Below are 18,036 nucleotides of genomic sequence, written 5' to 3' on the forward strand. Positions count from 1 at the left end.
AAAGTGAGAAAAATGCTAGATCTCCCGAGAAATTATTTCCCGAAAGTGTCCCGAAGGATTAGTTGCCTTTTTATGCTGTTTTGTTTCTTTTTTTCACAAATATTCCCTGTTGTATTATTATTATTATATATTAAAAGAGGGTTAGGTGAATTGTGTGAAATTGAGATGGAACTACCCACTCCACTACTAGCTTCCTTGTATTGTGGAAAAGCATGACTTTTGATTGGTTAAACTGCTCTCGCGATAAATTCTGGAAATTAGGATTCGGGAGATATAGCAATCCTCTAAAAGTGATTATATTTGAATTTTTACGGTCTTGATCCATAAAGGCTCTCCAAACACAGCTATTAATGAGGAACCACAAGGCTTGTTTTGATAAGAGAGTCAACCTTGTTTTGCAAGAAGAGCAAAGTTAAAATTTTTGATGTTCTTGAAATCTATGTCTCCTCTACCTTTAGGTTGACAACATTTATTCCAATTAATCTACAGAGTATAATGAGAAATTTCTTCCCAACTTTATTACTATATCTTTATCAAAAGTGTCTAATTATTGATTCAATATGGTCACTTAATTGTAATGAGAGAATGAAACATCACATTATATAAGATGAAATGCAATGAACTACATATTTAATCAAAATCTCATGACCTATTGAAGAAAGAATCTTCTCATTTCATCGCTTTTAACATCTTGCACACTCGATCTTGAAAAAAAAATCGGATACTTGTTTCAATCTCTCAATATTGGAGGAAAGTCTCAAATATTTTGATTGTGTAATATTATTAATATTACTACATCTTCTCTCTTCTATCCTTTAAAATTTGAGCACATATTAAAAAAATAATAAACACATTTACGCTTGATTCATCTATTTTATGCTAACATCTCTTACATGAAAACTTCAATCACACAACGAATTAAACACGTAAAATGATATTTTACACTATATGATCATTCGACCTTGTCCGTTTGTTACTAACTACGAGTCATATCCAACAAGCAGGTCGGATCTTGGGGTGTGCAAACCGCTCAATAGAACTGGGCCTCCCCAAGGCATGGGTCTAAAAAAAAATTATAGCCCAATAGTACTACTAAGTGTTACATGTTTTTTTGAGAGGTTGATTTGAGGTTCCTCGTGTATACGGTAATGATTTTCACCTTTGGGTGTACCGCATATATTCGGCACCTTGTATTTATCTTTCAAAAAATTTAAATAGAACATTGTTCTTAAAAAAAAATATTTTTATTTTATTACGGACTTCTTTTCATTTACAGAACTGAGCCTCCAGATTCGTAGGAACGGCCTTGCCAACAAAGATTTAGTAAAATTATTAATTTTTTTTTATATATATCATGTTTTCTAATCAATGTGAAATAGTTAAATACAACAATTGTTTGAAATGAAAAAGTACTATATTTTCTTATATAAAAATGCAATAAAATGGAAAGGCACTATAAAATAATGGAGAGTATTATCAGTGCAAGTACTTTTACATTATTTTAAGGCTTGAGCCCAAAGGAAGTGAAGTAAAAGGGCACCCCCAAAGTGGAAGGAAGACTTGTTTCTTTCCATCTATTTTTATTGTTTTTCACAAATATAAACAAAGGGGTAAGACTTAAGACAGTCCTCCACTCCTCCTATCCAAAATCCTAAAGTCTTTCACTTTCTCTCATAGTACTAGTTTTTTTTCTTCCTCTCTCAAAATCCAAGCCCTAAATCTTTGACACTATCAGAGACAGTTATAGCAGTACTTCACATAACCTACCCTATTTCTCTTTCCCTTCAAAACCTTCTCCAAAAATGGTAACAAAAACAGCAACAGAAACAGAAAACATCATTGTAACATAACAGAAACCTCAATTTAGCAACAAAAAATGACAGTTGAAGACCACAGCAACGAATGGCCACCGATGGCTTCCCCACTTGACCTTCACAGAGATGAACATTGGACTAACTTTGACAGCTCAGTCAATGCTGTTTCCTTTGGTTTTGTAGCTACTGCTATTCTCATTTCCATGTTCTTAGTCATGGCTATTTTTGAGAGATTTCTTAGACCCATTTCTCCTCCTATGTCGCCGCCCGGTCGCCGGAGCCACGGTGATGTTGAGTCTCAGATGAGTTCCTATGGCAAGCTCTCTCACCCATCACCAAAAGTAAGTATAATGGCTAAAAATTGTACTTTTCTTCTTTAATTTGCTTCCAGTAATTGAAGAAGCCCTTCAATTTTTAGTACTAAAACTGGTTTCTTTGTTGGGTCATATTTGTTTTTTTTTTTTTTAGTTTAACTGACAGTGTGGTACTGTTGGTTTTTTCCTCTCCCCATTTGGTTGGTTGGTTGTTTTGATTTCTGAATAAGTGATTATCTTTTAACTGACTTAAAAACGTTTTTTTTTTTTTTGGCCTGATTTTGTTGTTCTTTGTATCTTTTGCTGTTAAATATAGAATGGTTCTTTTCTCAGAATGCTAGATCTGTTTTTTTTTTTTTTTTTTTTTTATATTAAAATTTGTAATCTTGTTTTGTTCCGTTTAATAATGAATTTTTGTGGGAAGTTTATTTCAATGTTTCTTTTGACATATTTCAATGTTTTTGGTTTATGTCTTCCTTATCATCTCCATTCATATTTTTTTATGTTCTTTGGAGAGTTTTTATACATTTTTCTGTTCATTTGGAGTCATTAGAGGTTTTTTTAGTGTGGCTAATGGTGAAATGATGTTTCTTTTCTCTTTTTTAATAATTAATTGTCAAAATGTTTAACTTTTTATACATTATTAGCTTTTGTAAAATAAAATTGTATGTTGCTTTCATGATTAATCCCAACTTTCCTTTTGAATAGAAAGCTAGCTAGAGCACCTATCAGATCTGAATTTTGCAATGCTTCACTGATAAAACCCTTGTTTTCTTCTCTCTCTAATGAAAATTGAACACAGTAGCTTGTCCACACTCTATTAGTATTTTTCATTTGCACGTTCTGTCAACAACCTTCATCATAATTTATGATGGAACTGTAATTGTCTTCAAGTTTTATGAGGAGGTAGTGGTGGTCCTCTTTGCACACTTTTTCTACTTAACAATTGACCCTAGCTAAAAGACTTAATATTTATTTGTATATCTTTTTGTGGCTAGAGATGAGACCCACATTGTCCTTTGGTTGTTCATTTGCTTCAGCTGCACCTCCATTCTATGATGATTGATACTGTGCACGGTTTGGTCTGTCTGGTCTTAGACACATGGTCAAATTTTACATGCTAGGACTCTTTTTTATGAGTACGAATCGAACTTGGTATCCTAGGGTTTAAACACACACCGCACACCAACCACTTGCGCCAGACCCTCATGGGAGAAGTAACCATATGATATATTGGACTCTTTATTTATTTTATGTTTCTTTTCTTTGATTATACATCTTTAATATTTTAGTTTATATTTGGTATCCTATGATGAGCCAGTCCCATGTAACTAGTATTGTCTACCCTGTGCTTTTTCTTTGGTGAAACACCTTGGACCTACCACCTTCTTATCTAATCTGTGTTCAATGCAAGGGCACAACTTGATAGTTGATTAGGACGCTGTCTATAATAGATCTGTTTCTTTCATCTTTAACAAAATTATTGATGATTTTCTAATATTAGCCAATTAGGTTTTGCTGAGAACACTTCCTAACCAACCTATCTATAATTTAATAGCTTATTTTGTTTGGTGTTTACATCACATCAAAGGATGGATCTTAGTGCAGTGTTATTGTAATACATGTTAAAAAATATGAACTTTAAGAAAAGGCTCAATGCACTTAGACTTCTCATAATAATTCATTTTATTGTTCATGGTAATGATACTTACTAGTACTACCCAGAGACCATGTTGGATTTCTTTTCTTTCTTATCACCAAAATTGTGGTAGTAAATTGGATTAGATTAGAATCACAGAGAAAAGTAGAGTGTGATTCTTGATTTTGTATATCTGGAATCTTGATAAGGTGGTGATTTCAAACTTGTAAAGTTTATTGCTTTAGTGTTTAAGAGTTAAGACTAACCTTTCAATATTTGTACAATATTGACTTTTTAAATCAACAACAGTTGGTATGCTTTTCTTTAACAAGATTGTGGATCCATTTGTCTCCTCTGACCCATATGTTTGTAATCTAGGTGGTTGCATTTAATATCTGGTGTATTACTGTCCAAAAATGTATGATATATTGTTCACTACTACATTTTATTTGATCACAAGTTGGAGCTGCTAGTACTATTTCTATGCACATTGTAAACATCATACCGTAAACTTTGATTGTTTGAATTTTGATGATTGACGTGATGTTTTTTCCTAGCTAGATCTTGGTTCATAAGTTTAGCATCAGTTCAGTTTTCAGGATCTTCGCAGTATCTTAATGCTCTTAATAAGCTAGTCTGATAGAATATTAGCTTAAGATTGGTAATAGTGGCAATTATTAATCAATTGCTTTTCTGGACTAAGCTTTCTTGATAAGTTCGCTTATTGTGTTGAGAGATCGATCTAACAATAGTACTGTAACTGAGCTGTTGCATTGCTATATTCACCTACATAACAATTTGTGTGACCAGGTAGTTCACTTCGTGCGTTAAATTAAGTAGCGTAACCATGAAAGGTTTCATATGGTTATCAATAAGATGTTTTATTCTATAACACACAATTAATGGCTTTACACAGTAAGTAAACAAAGAAGCATTTGTTGGTTTTCTCTGTTTGTTACAATGGATAATGGTTTTTGAAGTCCTTTTAGTTTGGTTTATGTTCAACTTTTTGTCTACTACAAATATTGTTTTAGTTGTGTATTAATTTCATTATGATATCCTACACTCTGCAGATGAGTGTATATTCGACTGAGGTTTCGGTTTTGATGCCTGGAGATGTAATTCCTACATTCATTGCCCACCCTGCTCCGTGTTGTCCGGAACGGATTGTTTGGCCTTCTCATCAGCATAACACGTTACCTTGTTCCACTTCCAACACTAGGCCGAATATCAATGAAGTATGAAAGGTCTGAATCAATGTGACAAAGTTCCCCATATTGCATCAAAGGGGTTGATATGCATTTTCTGTGAAGAATATATTGTTCTTTCGGGTTTTCCTTTCGTCGATTTTTACCTGGAGGAGTTCTCTTTATAGTTTTCTTACATGTAATATAGGATTTAGTTTAGGTTTCTCAATTGAAAATCCTTTGAAGTACAATATCAATTTATGCCTAAACTTGATTTCTTAACTTTGATGATGCTTTGGAGGCATTTCCTTAGTGATGTAAATCTCAGTTATCAATAGATATATAGTGTCCATCAGCTGGATAAATCTTGTACGAATCTCCTCTAACACACTATATATTATTGTCAGGAAGGCATCCCCATGTATTTTATACTCACTCTGGTTCTTGTCAAGTGTCACTTGAAGTTATGCATTCTTTAGAGAAGTTATTGAGTTTAATTTGATAATAAAATGAACTTCATTTACCAAAGTAGTCTTATTAATTTTGTAGTTAGTGGAGTATTTAGGTATGTTGAGATTCTCAACATACCTAAATTAGTAAATAAATATATATTAGTAAAAAAAAAAGTTAATCAATAGTTCATTGATATTTTAAAATTACAAAAAAGACGAAGTGTAAATATCATTTTTAAATGTTATTTTGCTGAGACTATTGCTAAATGATATTAAATAGTTTTATTAAATAATAGTAATTCATTTAACTATTGATTCGAAGATCCATTACACTAAAACACTCTAAATTTCCACATGTACCATATAAATTCTCTTATCTTATACCAAATAATTGCGTCAAAAATCTTAAACCAAATAATATTTCTCATTTTTTTTTTATCTCTTTATACTATTTTCTCTAATTCTCACTTTTTTTCATATCAAACATCATCCTTCATTAGTTTCGAACCGAGTACCTTGCGGTGGAAGCAATGAAGTTCCAACCCTTTTTTTGAGTAGCGGATAACACGATGTTAATAATTAAATTAAGGTAAAGTTAAATAATTTTATTTATTAATATTGTGATAATGTATTACTAACACTTTTTTAGAGGTCTAGTTAGAAATCAAGATCATGTTTTCCAATTTAAGTTCTTAAGCAGTGTTGGTTGATCCAATGTGCATCGCACACAGCTCTCCAAATGGATATTAAATTATGTTGGCAAACAGAATTAGAAGGATTATATACTTCTCCGACTCTTTTCATGTTGTTCAACTTGTCACCATGAGTAATAATCACTTCAATCATTACGTCAACTTGTGAAGATCATGAAGGTTACATGATGAAAGAATAGGTTTTCATGTTTCATCATCTTTTTTGAAGAGAATGTTTGCGCAAATATCTTAACAAAAATGAGAGCTAATAGTGATGTTGTGTGTGTCCTTTTTAAGGACTTAATTGCTTTGTTTTCTTATTGTTGCTTTTTCTCATGAACAACATGAAAAAAGTCAATCTTTAATAGGGGTGTTCAAAACCGAACCAATCCAATAGAAAAATCGCAAACCAAACCAACCCAAACCGAAACCGCAAAAAACCGCATTTGGTTTGGATGTATTCGGATCACTTTTTTACTCAACCGCATGGTTTGGTTTGGTTTGCGGTTTTCATTTTAGCAACCGAACCAAACCAAACCAAACTGCAACATAAAAAAACACCAATTGAAATTTATGCCACCTAGACCAATACTCATAAAAACTCAATGAAAACTTTTATAAAATGACATATTTTTTCTCTTGTTAAGTTTCTTCTTTGCTTTTTATTTCAAACATGTATTTATGTGCTACTTGAACTTTTAGAGAATGATAAAATCTAAGTATTTTACATTTCTTACATAATAGAATTAATTTTTGTCCACGTTTTTAATTTAGTTTATGTTGTTTGGTGAAAATGTAAATGAAACGTGGAATGAAATAAAAAACATTGTCGGAACCTTGTTAAAAATATGTTGTGTTTTACCTTTTTAACTCGATTTTAATGTTGGAAACAAATAATGGTATTGTCTCAAAAAAACCGCACCAACCGATCCAACCCAAACCGCATTTGTTTGGTTTGGTTTGGTTCGGATTGTGCTTTAAAAGTCAACCGAACCAAACCAAATCGTGTGCTTTTTTATTTTGCAGTTTAGATGACTTTTAACCTTAAAACCGAACCAAACAGCACCGCGAACACCCCTAATCTTTAACATACATTGAGCGTGGATCACCCAAACCAAAGCTATGCTATGATCTTCTTGACATCTCCACTACTCTACTTTTTAGTGTACACATATCTAATTAATGTTACTAATTTGAAAAATGTTTGTCTTTATTTGTTTATATATATGTATATTTCGAAGATAATAAAAAACTGTGATCCATTTGAACTTTAGTGGAGGCAGAAATTGACGAATCTCGAAAAACATAAAATACGCTATAGTTGTCCACCACTATGGAAACCAAGTTAGTGCCTTTTTTGGGCTCAATTTTGAACTTAGAACTTTGAGCCTCCGGACATTCCCTTATTCTAACCTAACCATATACCAATATCATACCTGATTGATATTTGATGGCAGATAATTTATTTGTCTCTTTATGCTTGTGAGGATTGAACCTATGAAAGAGTCTAAAATTGTTTATAAGGATGGCAACTTAAAATATTATTCGAACTAGACTCCCACCAATATAAAGCACCAGTAACGGATTTGGTATAAAAATAATCAGGACCACCATATAGGCGTGAATTTGTCCTGATTGTCCCGGTGCAAATGGATACCGACATGGATTTCCCTCCATCCTCAAATCAAATTCAGTATTAATACTTTTTTTTTGTTTTTTTTACTTTTATCTCTTCACAAAGATAAATATAACAATTTCATTTCAATCACCGAAAGCTCAAGAACATTTCAGTGTCCAAATGGCTTTTTTTAGGAATTAAGCGTCCAAAAGGTTTCTGTGTAATACAGAAAGAAAAGAAGATGTGCATAAGTTATGTTTCTATCAAAGGGGGTTTCTACATCTGTATGTGCCACAAATAATTGAGATAATTAACATGTGCATGTTATGCCTTAAGCTTATGGATGATTTCTACGTTTTAGACGTAAATGGCATGTTTATGCCCTTAGGCTATGAATGGTTCTCCACAAATTTAAACAATGTGTTTTGGATGTAATTGGCTTAACGTGCCTTTATCAATATTTCATATGTATATTCTCAATAACTATTTTGATAAATAAACACATTCATCAAGTTAATATTTGTATTTGGCCACTAACTCTCAATGTAATCCCTATTTATACAATCTATCAAAACGGTCCATACACACGAATGAACAAACACCAGACCACATAATTTGAGAAACATACATCCAATCTTGTGGTTTACTCCATGAAATAAACTAGTAGTATTACTATATATGTAGGGAGAAATAATAACTATTTCATGTACTAATTTTTAAGGATGTGGTATAGTAATATGATTTGAAAAGGACAGAAAATGACAATTATTTTTTGAGAGAATGAGTAATTGACAATGTTAGAAATTAATACTACTATTTAGGTTTTCACTAGCAAAAGATGCCCTAAATATGATTGTGACAAGTACTACTTACACCAACGTGCATTAACTCCAGAGATTGAAGTAGGTACAGAAATAAATAAATCAGAATCAGTTACTTTCACTATGACTTGTAGCTGTAGTTAGCTCACCCGGTCAACGGTGGCGCCACCACACAACCACATCGCCGAACAATTTCAGAATCCTATAAGAAAATGAAACATTCCAATGACACCAGTGGATTTTCCAGCGACTCATTAGCACTAGACCTTTTACCGTGCATGGCCGGAATCTCTGTTTTCCGGCGAACTTTCTCCGGCAGCGTTGTTCTGTCCCTTGCAACTGGAGCTCGACTCGTTTTTCTTGCAGATGGACTCCGACCCACAGCGGGTCTAGCAACGCTGGTGTCGGTACACGTCGCCGGTGACCGGGACCGTCGGAAAGAATTCTCGCCGGAATCTCTCCGGCGACGCATTCCCTCGTTGACCATTTTTTGACCCACTTGGTCTCTGCACTGAACCATTCTCACAGACCCAAAATTCCTTGAACCGTGAATGGTTCTATCTCTTCCCTCGCTAACATCACCTGGAAAGGAACAGTTTTTAAGCAACTTGATCGGAGATCCGGTGACCCTTTTGCCGGTTTTTTCTGTAGTAGGTTTTGGCATGGTTTTCCTTAACCTGCAAGTTTCTGAGTTATTATAGCCTTTGTTGATAGACAATGCTTTCTGCTCATGAACCAGGGGCGGATCTGAGATTAAATTATTAGTGGGGCTAATTTTTTTTAAAAAAAGTAAGACTAAAATTTTGACGAAATAAATTATACAAATAATAACATTTATATCAATCATAACGAATCGTCAATTATTTTGTTCCTTATGTAGTAAAGTTGTTTATATTTTAGTGAACTTAACTTTTTAATTATAATTTAAATGACATCATAAAAATGATATAATAATTTAAATGAATGTTAAATTCGGAGTAGAAAATCTCAATCCAAAAATGAATCTCCCATATAGAGATTAGATAATGCATGACATAAGTTGCAAAATCTTAATATATATTCATATATAATTTATGTTGTTTATATTATTATCTGAAAAAATTAAGAAAATTGCAAGCAACTTGAAAAAATTAAGAAAAGAAAAAAATGCAGAAAGTGAGAAGTAAGAGTTGAACATGGGACATCCAAGTCTACACTAAAAACTCAACCCTCAACCCACGCCACCAAACCAAAGCTGCAGATCCATTAATATCATGGAATAGAGAACATATATAAATTAGGGTTAAATATGTTTTTGGTCCCTATAAATATATCAACTTTTCGTTTTAGTCCCTCTAAAATTTTCCTTCAACTTTTAATCCCTCAAAAATTTTCTATCTTCACTTTTGGTCCTTCTTTTAAAGTAAACTCATATGTAGAATACATATTTTTAAATAAAAGTTTGCAGAAAAATTCATAATATTATAAGAATCCCTCCCAAAAAAAATTAGAATTTTTTAACAAAACATGAATTTAATATGAATTTTTATATGTTTGACGGTTAAAAATTCATAATTAATTTATGTTTTGTTAAAAAATTCTAATTTTTTGGGGGAATTTTTTTTACAATATTCTAGTCATTTCTGCACAATTTCATTAAAAAATACAAAAATTAACTTAAAAATAGGGACCAAAAGTAGTGATTGAAAATTTTATAGGGACTAAAAGTTGAAGGAAAATTTTAGAGGGACTAAAACGAAAAGTTGGTATATTTATAGGGACCAAAAACATATTTAACCCAATAAATTAATATAGGCTTTGTATAAAAAAAAAAAAAAAAAAGGTATGGGCTGGGCTGGTGTGGCTATTGCCACACCCTGCCCTGCTCAGATCCGCCCCTGTCATGAACCTTGTTGTCTTCCTCTTTGAACTTGTTAAGGGCCTTAATGTTAAGGTGTTGCTTTGATGGTTTTGATTTGGTAGTGTTTTTTGGGTTCAATTTTGGGGTTTCTAAGAGCACTTCTTTCACTTTCTCTTCCTCTACTTGAAAGCTTGTTCCATTGTTTTGTGTAGGTTTTGGTGGTTGAATAGTTGGTATAGAAGAGGTTGAGGTTTTATTACTGCTCACACAGCAACCCATTTAGCTTTCTTTTACAGGTAAAAAAATATTGAACCAGGTTGAGGACAGGTTCAAGGGTTATGGGATTTGCACAAAGAGGTAGCTTTCATTATAAAGAGTGCATTCTGTAATTAGAGGGACATGTAGCAATGTTAGTTGAAAAGAGTGTGTGTTTTGGTGGTTGTGGAAGAGAGTGCATTTATTGGGACATTTCTACCAGAATTGGGGTGGGCAAGCATATATTTTAAGCCATTAAATAGTTACAAGAATTTGATTAATTTTTTTATCAAACTAAGAGAGCGCGGAGATCATCCACATTTGACAAAAAAACTCCCGTTGAACCCCGCATCTTAAACTAAAACATTAGATATATGACTCTTCGTATTTATATATTGTTCAACATTCACTTTTATTTTGATTGTGAAATTTATAACTCACACTTGCCAGAGCATCATCTTTGTTAGTTAGTACAAACAACAATTCAACCTTTTCTTAATGGATATGACACTGGATGGCAGACTTTTGTTTTGTGCACGTCATGTCTCAATGAGAGTATGAAATTCAGGGATATACCCTGCAAAAGATCTAAGTGGTGCCAAGATCAAAATCTGTTTAAGAAGTTTTATCAGTTAACAAAACTGTTACACTTGTTTCCTTCTAGTCAGTCACAGTTGTGTGTTATAATTTGTAAAATGTATCATAATCACAAAGATAAATTCATGCAATATATACTAAATTGTTATGGAAATGAATTAACTAAAGGATGCAGAATTTAATTTTCCTCCTCAGATTCTTTGAAATCTCTCTTTCTTCTCTTAGATTCATATCATGAACAAAGTGTGATTTCCAATATCATTATAAATTCAACACAAAGGATCAAGGACATTGGTAGGTCCCAGATTGCAAATTTGCAATTTATTCATTTATTTCCTTCGATGAATTGGAATATCTCAATATAAAAACTAAACATGCAGGAAAAGGAGCAATTTCATGGACTTTTAACTTTTGAGCAAACCTTTAATTTAGTCCTTCAAAGTTCAAATTCAAATATTATTCTCTCACATATTTAGTTTCTAAAATAGAAAAATATGAGGTAGTCTCTAAAGTATATGAAATTATAGTTTTAATAACTAAATAAGAGAGGGTAAGTAGAAGAAAGTGATATTTTAAGGACTATATCGTGGGTTTACTACTAAATTTTTGTCTATTATTGTGATTATGGTTCTTTCTTAGTTGCAGCAATCAATGGTATTATGTATGTGGTTCTGATATAACCTTTCCTTGACCTGCATCTTGTCCAAATATCCCTCCTCACTTTCTTAAACTATTGTTGGTTAATTTGTTTTGAAACAGCATATATATTCATACCTCCTATATCATACAAGGCGTACCATAAGGGCGCAAAAATAAACAAACACGGTACATAGTCCGAGATTGCGGTAACCCATACAAGAGAAAAACACAACAGCTGCACAAACCGGAACTGCAAAAAACAACCCCTGCAGAACCTGATAACAGGAGGAAAAAACCAACCAAACATGCAAAAAAAATCGGAAAAAAAGCACAAGGCCGCCCTTAAGAAGACAATCCCTTGGATTCCATAGCCATTAATAGAGCAGGCATGGAGGGGTCTTCAGCCTCTGTAAACTCGATTGCTAGGAGTCTAGGACAACACTTTGATATCCTCAACCAACTCATCCAAACCCTTAATACGATCATTAAAAATTCTGTCATTTCAAATTACATGCATGCCAAATTAACCAAAAACCTTTATGAAGTTTCTTGTTTTGGATCTCCCCATTCGAACATTCAGAGTGCTCGAACAAACTTTGGGGTGTAATGAGGTTAATCTCAAGCCACCCCAAAATCTTGGACCACACCATGAATATGAAATGACAATGAAGGAAGAGATGGGAAAAAGATTCCACCCCCGGTTACAAAACACAATTCAAAGAAACGACCGGGGGTAGAACTCCCCTTCTAGCAAGGTTTTCTCTAGTCGAGATACGATCGAGTAATAGTTTTCATGAGAACGCAACAACCTTTGGAGGCGCTGGACTTCTCCAAACATATCTAAACACCATTTCTTTGGTGCTATTCAGCCCATCCACCGGCACCAAAACATCTGCAAGCAGCCTTTATGCCAAACTCGCCGGAAAAAAACCATTCTCCTCCGCCTTCCATCACCACTTATCTTCAAACTCCATTCTCCTCCAACCTACTAACACACCCAAGAGGTCGACAAGCAAAGCTCTTTCCCAAAGAAATAGGTTTCTTCACCAAACCAAAGCCGAATCCCCTCTCCTCCTACAATTCACCCACTTTTGTTTGTTTTTGGTTAGAAACAGAGAAGAGCCGAGGGGAAGGAAACACGAAGCGGGGCATTTCCAACCCAAGGACAGTTGAGAAGTAACTTGGATTTCCCGTCCATTAGTAAATAATAACAGTGTTGGAATATAGAGAACAATCCATTCTCTGGGCCAATTCATGTAAAGCTGTTGAGTATCCCTTATTCCAGGAGAGTCATGCCTTTAACTTGGTTTTACTTTTTCTGTTTTAACAAGTTTTTTTTAGCCAATTTCTTTTTCTTATTATCTTGGCTCAAAATATTATCATATTGATCTTCAAAGAATTGTTTTTCAGAGGATCTTCAATGAATGTTATATTGGAAACTTTCCTAATGTAGTTTCATTTCATTATAAATAAATAAAAACTGCAAAATGGAATCTGAAATAATATGCCAAAGCATACTTATTGGCTTAAATTCAATGAATCTAGTTGAGGGTGAATATATTGATTACATAGTGGATGGAACTGTATGTTCCGTTCCTATGGTAATTAAAATGGTATGTTACTATGTGAACGTTAAACAGTTTGCATTCATATTCCTGTTATAGTTATCCATAGTTTTATTTAAGCGTAATCCCTCTTGTCTTCAATTTTGTTTAATAACGTGATATTCTTGATTCTTAACTTGTTTCTGCAAACAGAAGTGTCTGCTGCTATTATTTTGTCACGTAATCTGTTTTGCATGGAAGGGGAAATGTTGCATTTAATGTGAAAAATGATGACTGACATGTTTCATCAATTTCCTTGTTTGGTCTCAAACTGATTCTCAATAATTATTTATTTATAAGCCATCTATTCTGAAGTATTATTTTGGACATTTCATCTAAATACTAGTAATTAAATGACATTGTTCTTATTTTACACAGGTGTTTTTTGTTGCTGGAGGGGTCGCTTATTAGACAAACTACTCTGAGTACTAAATTTAGTTAGTCAACAATCCGAACTTAAAATGCTCAGCAAGCTTAATAATGACCAAGTTTATGAACTAAATATGGAACTTTCTTCATTGAGTAAATTTTGTCTTTGATTTGCACTATTAGCTTAAAATGAATTGCAACAAATGAGATATTTGTAAGATAGCTGGATGCATTTTTTTACCTTATGTTTAGATGCTTGAATTCAGAGGCAGCCATCCATCGAATTAGGATCATGGTCTTCAACAGTTACAATGTACATTTTGTTATTCTTCAATCTGTTCATTCTAGTTATTACTGATACCGACTCATGCATGTTTGTTCACAAGTGGGGTGTGGTGCACATTGGTCACATCCTAGTTTCCAGGAAGAAGCTTGTTAGCGCGGGAATATGAGTTCAGTGTTGGTGAGTTTGAGGGAGTGCAGAGAGCAGGAACGAGCCAATGATTCAGGACCACCGAGAGATCGTGACGCCACATCTCCATCCTGAATCTTAAGATATTGGGTATATGAGTTATCTTTCATATATATCCAACATTTAGTTTATTCATAGTGAATGCGAGACTAACTACTCACATTTAAACCTAACAAGCCGTAGGATATATGCATTGCAAGGAAACTTTGTTAAGAGGCAATAAATAACTATTCTTCGTTCTCTTATTCTTTGAAGGAAGTTAGATGATGCAATAGTAAAACAATGATGTAACTTATTACATCATATAAAACTATTGATTCTCTAAAAAAAAAAAAAACTATTGATATGTAAGAACTTATAAGGAACAATGATACATGTACACCTATGATTCCCCTACATTCATTCAACACCTCATTTTGTCAATGTTTCTTGTTTTTCTATCATATCAACAACATATCACATTTATCGTATCACTCTCTCTATCTGTTCTCTCTCAAGAAGTTAAAGAGTTTTGGATGTTTACAAATCTTTTTCCTATATAATATTGTAAATATTGTTAAAGGCGTCAGCACTCTAAGTGCCTGTTTGGTTAAGCGTTTTCACGCCCCAAACCCACGTTTTGATGCCCAAACGCCGTTTCAATCATTTTTTTGATGTTTGGGTGTTTTGCAACATCAAATCCCAAGAAAGTGATTTTGGTCCCAAACGTGGGTTTCCCAAAAGCTACAAATTGAAGCTTCCACGGCAATTCAACAATAGCGTTTCTCTCTGAAATGATAATTTACCAAACTACCCATATTCACACAAACAACTGCTTCTTCTTCTTCTTCACATCACCCAGATTTCAACCAGTTGGGAAAAGAATATCAGAGATATGGGAAAAGAATACCTAGCTGATTTCAACCATTTGAGTGATGGAGAAATCGGAAAAGAGTGACAGAGATATGGAGGAGGAGAAATGGTAGGAGGGTATTGAGAGATGGGGAAGCAAATCAAATTGGTAGAAATTAAAGAGACATACAAGAACTTGAAGGATATGTATAAATGGAGATCCAATTGGTATGAATTGAAGGTTCTCAAAAAGATTGAAGTATTAAGAGATGGGGAAGCAAATCCAATTGGTATGAGATGGGTTAGGTTAGAGTTTTTTTTTAGGTTGGAGTTCTGTGTCTTTTTTTCTTTCTGTTCCTTATTTAAGTTAAAATTCATTTGTTATTTATAAATATATTTTTTGGTTACTGTTATTTATAAATATACATACATTAAAAACCTATTTTGGTAATTAGACACCCAAAAGCAATTTTAATCCAATCTATCCAAACAACATCAATTCATAAAAATCACTTTTAAAAAGTGTATCCAAACATAAATCAATCATCTCAAATTCACTTTTAATCAAAATCAATTCTCTCAAACTCAATTCTATCAGAATCAATTCTCGCCACCGTCATACCAAACACACACTAAATAAGGGTTTCTATGATAGTTGAAACAAGTTGTGCAAAAAATAAACTTGTTAGTTGACCTCAAATCAAGACAATATAATCTTAGTCTATTCCTAACAAGATGCATGAGTCCTCTCTAGTTATAGTAGTTGTGCAAATTTCTCTTTACTTGTTATGTGTATTTGATTGTTAATGAAATCAACATTTTAAGAATCAGACCGAATTGGTCGATTCTCTAGAGGTCCTAAAATTTAATCTTGAATCTTAATTATCAGGTTCACATAATGATTGAGTATACATAAATCTCTTAAATACGAGAAAATTAATACCTACTTCCTTACTAATGAAACCACATCCATCTGCCATACATGAGAGGACTTTAGAATCCATCAAAAACAAAGATAGGACTTTAGAAGAGTTGGAGTATATAAGAAAACAATATTCATTTTCAAGAGTGATAGAAATGAGAGTTAAATAATTTTCATAATCCTTTGACATGGTGAAGAGATTTCTTAGTTTTATTTTTAAGGAACCCATTGCATTTCATTAATAACAATAAATGGGGCAATAAAATGGTACATCATCATAGAATGTAGGGCTAGTATGAAATATTGATACTTTGCTAAGCCATGAGCTAAATGTTAACTTGTCTCTTAATAATCCATTTTTTTAGGCAAGATACAATAATCCATTAAAAGTATCATATTTAAATTTAAAATTAATGATCTTTCACCTTAATAAAACTTTAAGGTGTGGATGCGTTCACCATTATCCATATTCTTTTTTGAAGAAATAAAAATTTTATTAGGAAAACTACTCAAGCACAAGACCTATCAAGTATTAACAATAGAAAACGATGAAAATTACATTACAATTATTGAGATGATTCCTCCCAACAAAACGAAAAGCTAAAACTAATAAAAAAATAGAATAATCTGCACAATTTGGAGGGCTGAACCACCTTTGATTCAAATCATAGATAAATACCGAGTTCTTTAATTTTAATTTTACCCACCACCAAGTATCACTTCAATTTTATCAAGAATGTTCAATTGTAATGATTCATTTTGTCCAAAAGGTCGATGATTTCTTCCCTTCAAGAGGCTTCAAATGCAAGTCATCCATGTAACTTCAAAACATTCTCGAACCTTTTTTCAAAGATAAATCTGTTGGGCATGTAATATATCGTTGTACTTGCAGTGAGTAAAATAAAAAAAAAAATAGAGTTTAGTCTGTTTTGGTCATACCTTGAGAATGATTTTAAGGGTGTTATTTATAGCCTTTTTGGGCCTTTTATTTCGTGACTTAGGCCCTAAGTTACTTTTGTTAGTAACTTAAGTCCTAAGTCACGTTTTTATATAGAAAGCACGTGTATTAGGTCCTTTCAGATGTTTTAGCTGAATCTTTAGCCTTAAGATATGGAAGAGGTGGTTTCGGGGTCAAAGACAAAGGGGCGCACCCATGGAGAGGGTCAGTGAGCCCTTTATGAAATATTGACGGTCCAATTGTTAGTTGATGATACACATGCAAGTCATCCACAATACCTGAAAATATTCCCGAACCTTTTTTTTTTTTTAAATTCAACCATATAAATTTGTCCACGACCCATTAGTTTGGTTCAATTTTTGTAATATTTTCTCTAAAAATCAGCATCAACCAAACTATGAAAACGATAAAAAAGTAATTAGTTTGTTTCAATTAAGTTGATTATTTTTTAAAAAGTTAATTTTTTTCAAACATTATGATTTTTTATTAGTATTGAAAGAAGTTTATGAACCACAAAGAAGAAAAATATATATGATTAAAAATACAGCATAATTTTTTTAAAATATAATTAATATTCCTCTCAAAAAAATAAAACTAGTATTTTAGTCTAAAATATAAGAAGTATATATAAAATATAAGAATTTGATTTGGATTTTGGGAGTTAATTTTTAATGACGGTCAAATCAATAACCAAATTAGTATCTTTTTTTATAAGGACATTGATAAGAAGTCACATTTTATGTATGAAAAGCGCGTGTATTAGGTCCTTCTAGATGTTTTAGCCGAATCTTTAGCCTTAAGATATGGAAGAGGCGGTTCCGAGATCAAAGGCAAAGGGACACGTCCTTGAAGAGTGCCAATAAGCCCTTTATGGAATACTGGCGGTCCAATCGTTATTTGATGATACACATACAAGTCATCCACATTATCTGAAAACATTCCTGAACCCTTTTTTTAAAAAAAAAAAATCATCCATATAAACGTATATGACACGTTAGTTTGGTTCGATGTT

The 18,036-nt window shown here is 32.9% G+C and overlaps 2 protein-coding genes across 2 annotated transcripts; one reads left to right on the forward strand and one right to left on the reverse strand.

The window, feature by feature from the left end:
* The first annotated feature begins 1,452 nt into the window (after window positions 1-1,452).
* LOC146932421 (CTTNBP 2 amino-terminal-like protein) lies at window positions 1,453-5,389 on the forward strand. The gene is made up of 2 exons (XM_085704078.1): window positions 1,453-2,155; window positions 4,841-5,389. The coding sequence occupies exons 1-2, from the start codon at window positions 1,877-1,879 to the stop codon at window positions 5,009-5,011; spliced, it is 450 nt and encodes a 149-aa protein (XP_085560204.1). The 5' UTR covers window positions 1,453-1,876; the 3' UTR covers window positions 5,012-5,389.
* A 3,068-nt stretch (window positions 5,390-8,457) lies between these two features.
* LOC146932422 (uncharacterized) lies at window positions 8,458-11,089 on the reverse strand. The gene is made up of 2 exons (XM_085704079.1): window positions 10,398-11,089; window positions 8,458-9,257 (listed from the first exon to the last, which is right to left on the reverse strand). Exons 1-2 carry the CDS (start codon window positions 10,654-10,656, stop codon window positions 8,740-8,742), a joined length of 777 nt encoding a protein of 258 aa, XP_085560205.1. The 5' UTR covers window positions 10,657-11,089; the 3' UTR covers window positions 8,458-8,739.
* Window positions 11,090-18,036: the final 6,947 nt, after the last annotated feature.

The sequence above is a fragment of the Medicago sativa genome, chromosome 4 (genome assembly GCF_051527215.1).
Source record: "Medicago sativa cultivar Bolivia chromosome 4, Bolivia_mono, whole genome shotgun sequence".
NCBI lineage: Eukaryota > Viridiplantae > Streptophyta > Magnoliopsida > Fabales > Fabaceae > Medicago > Medicago sativa.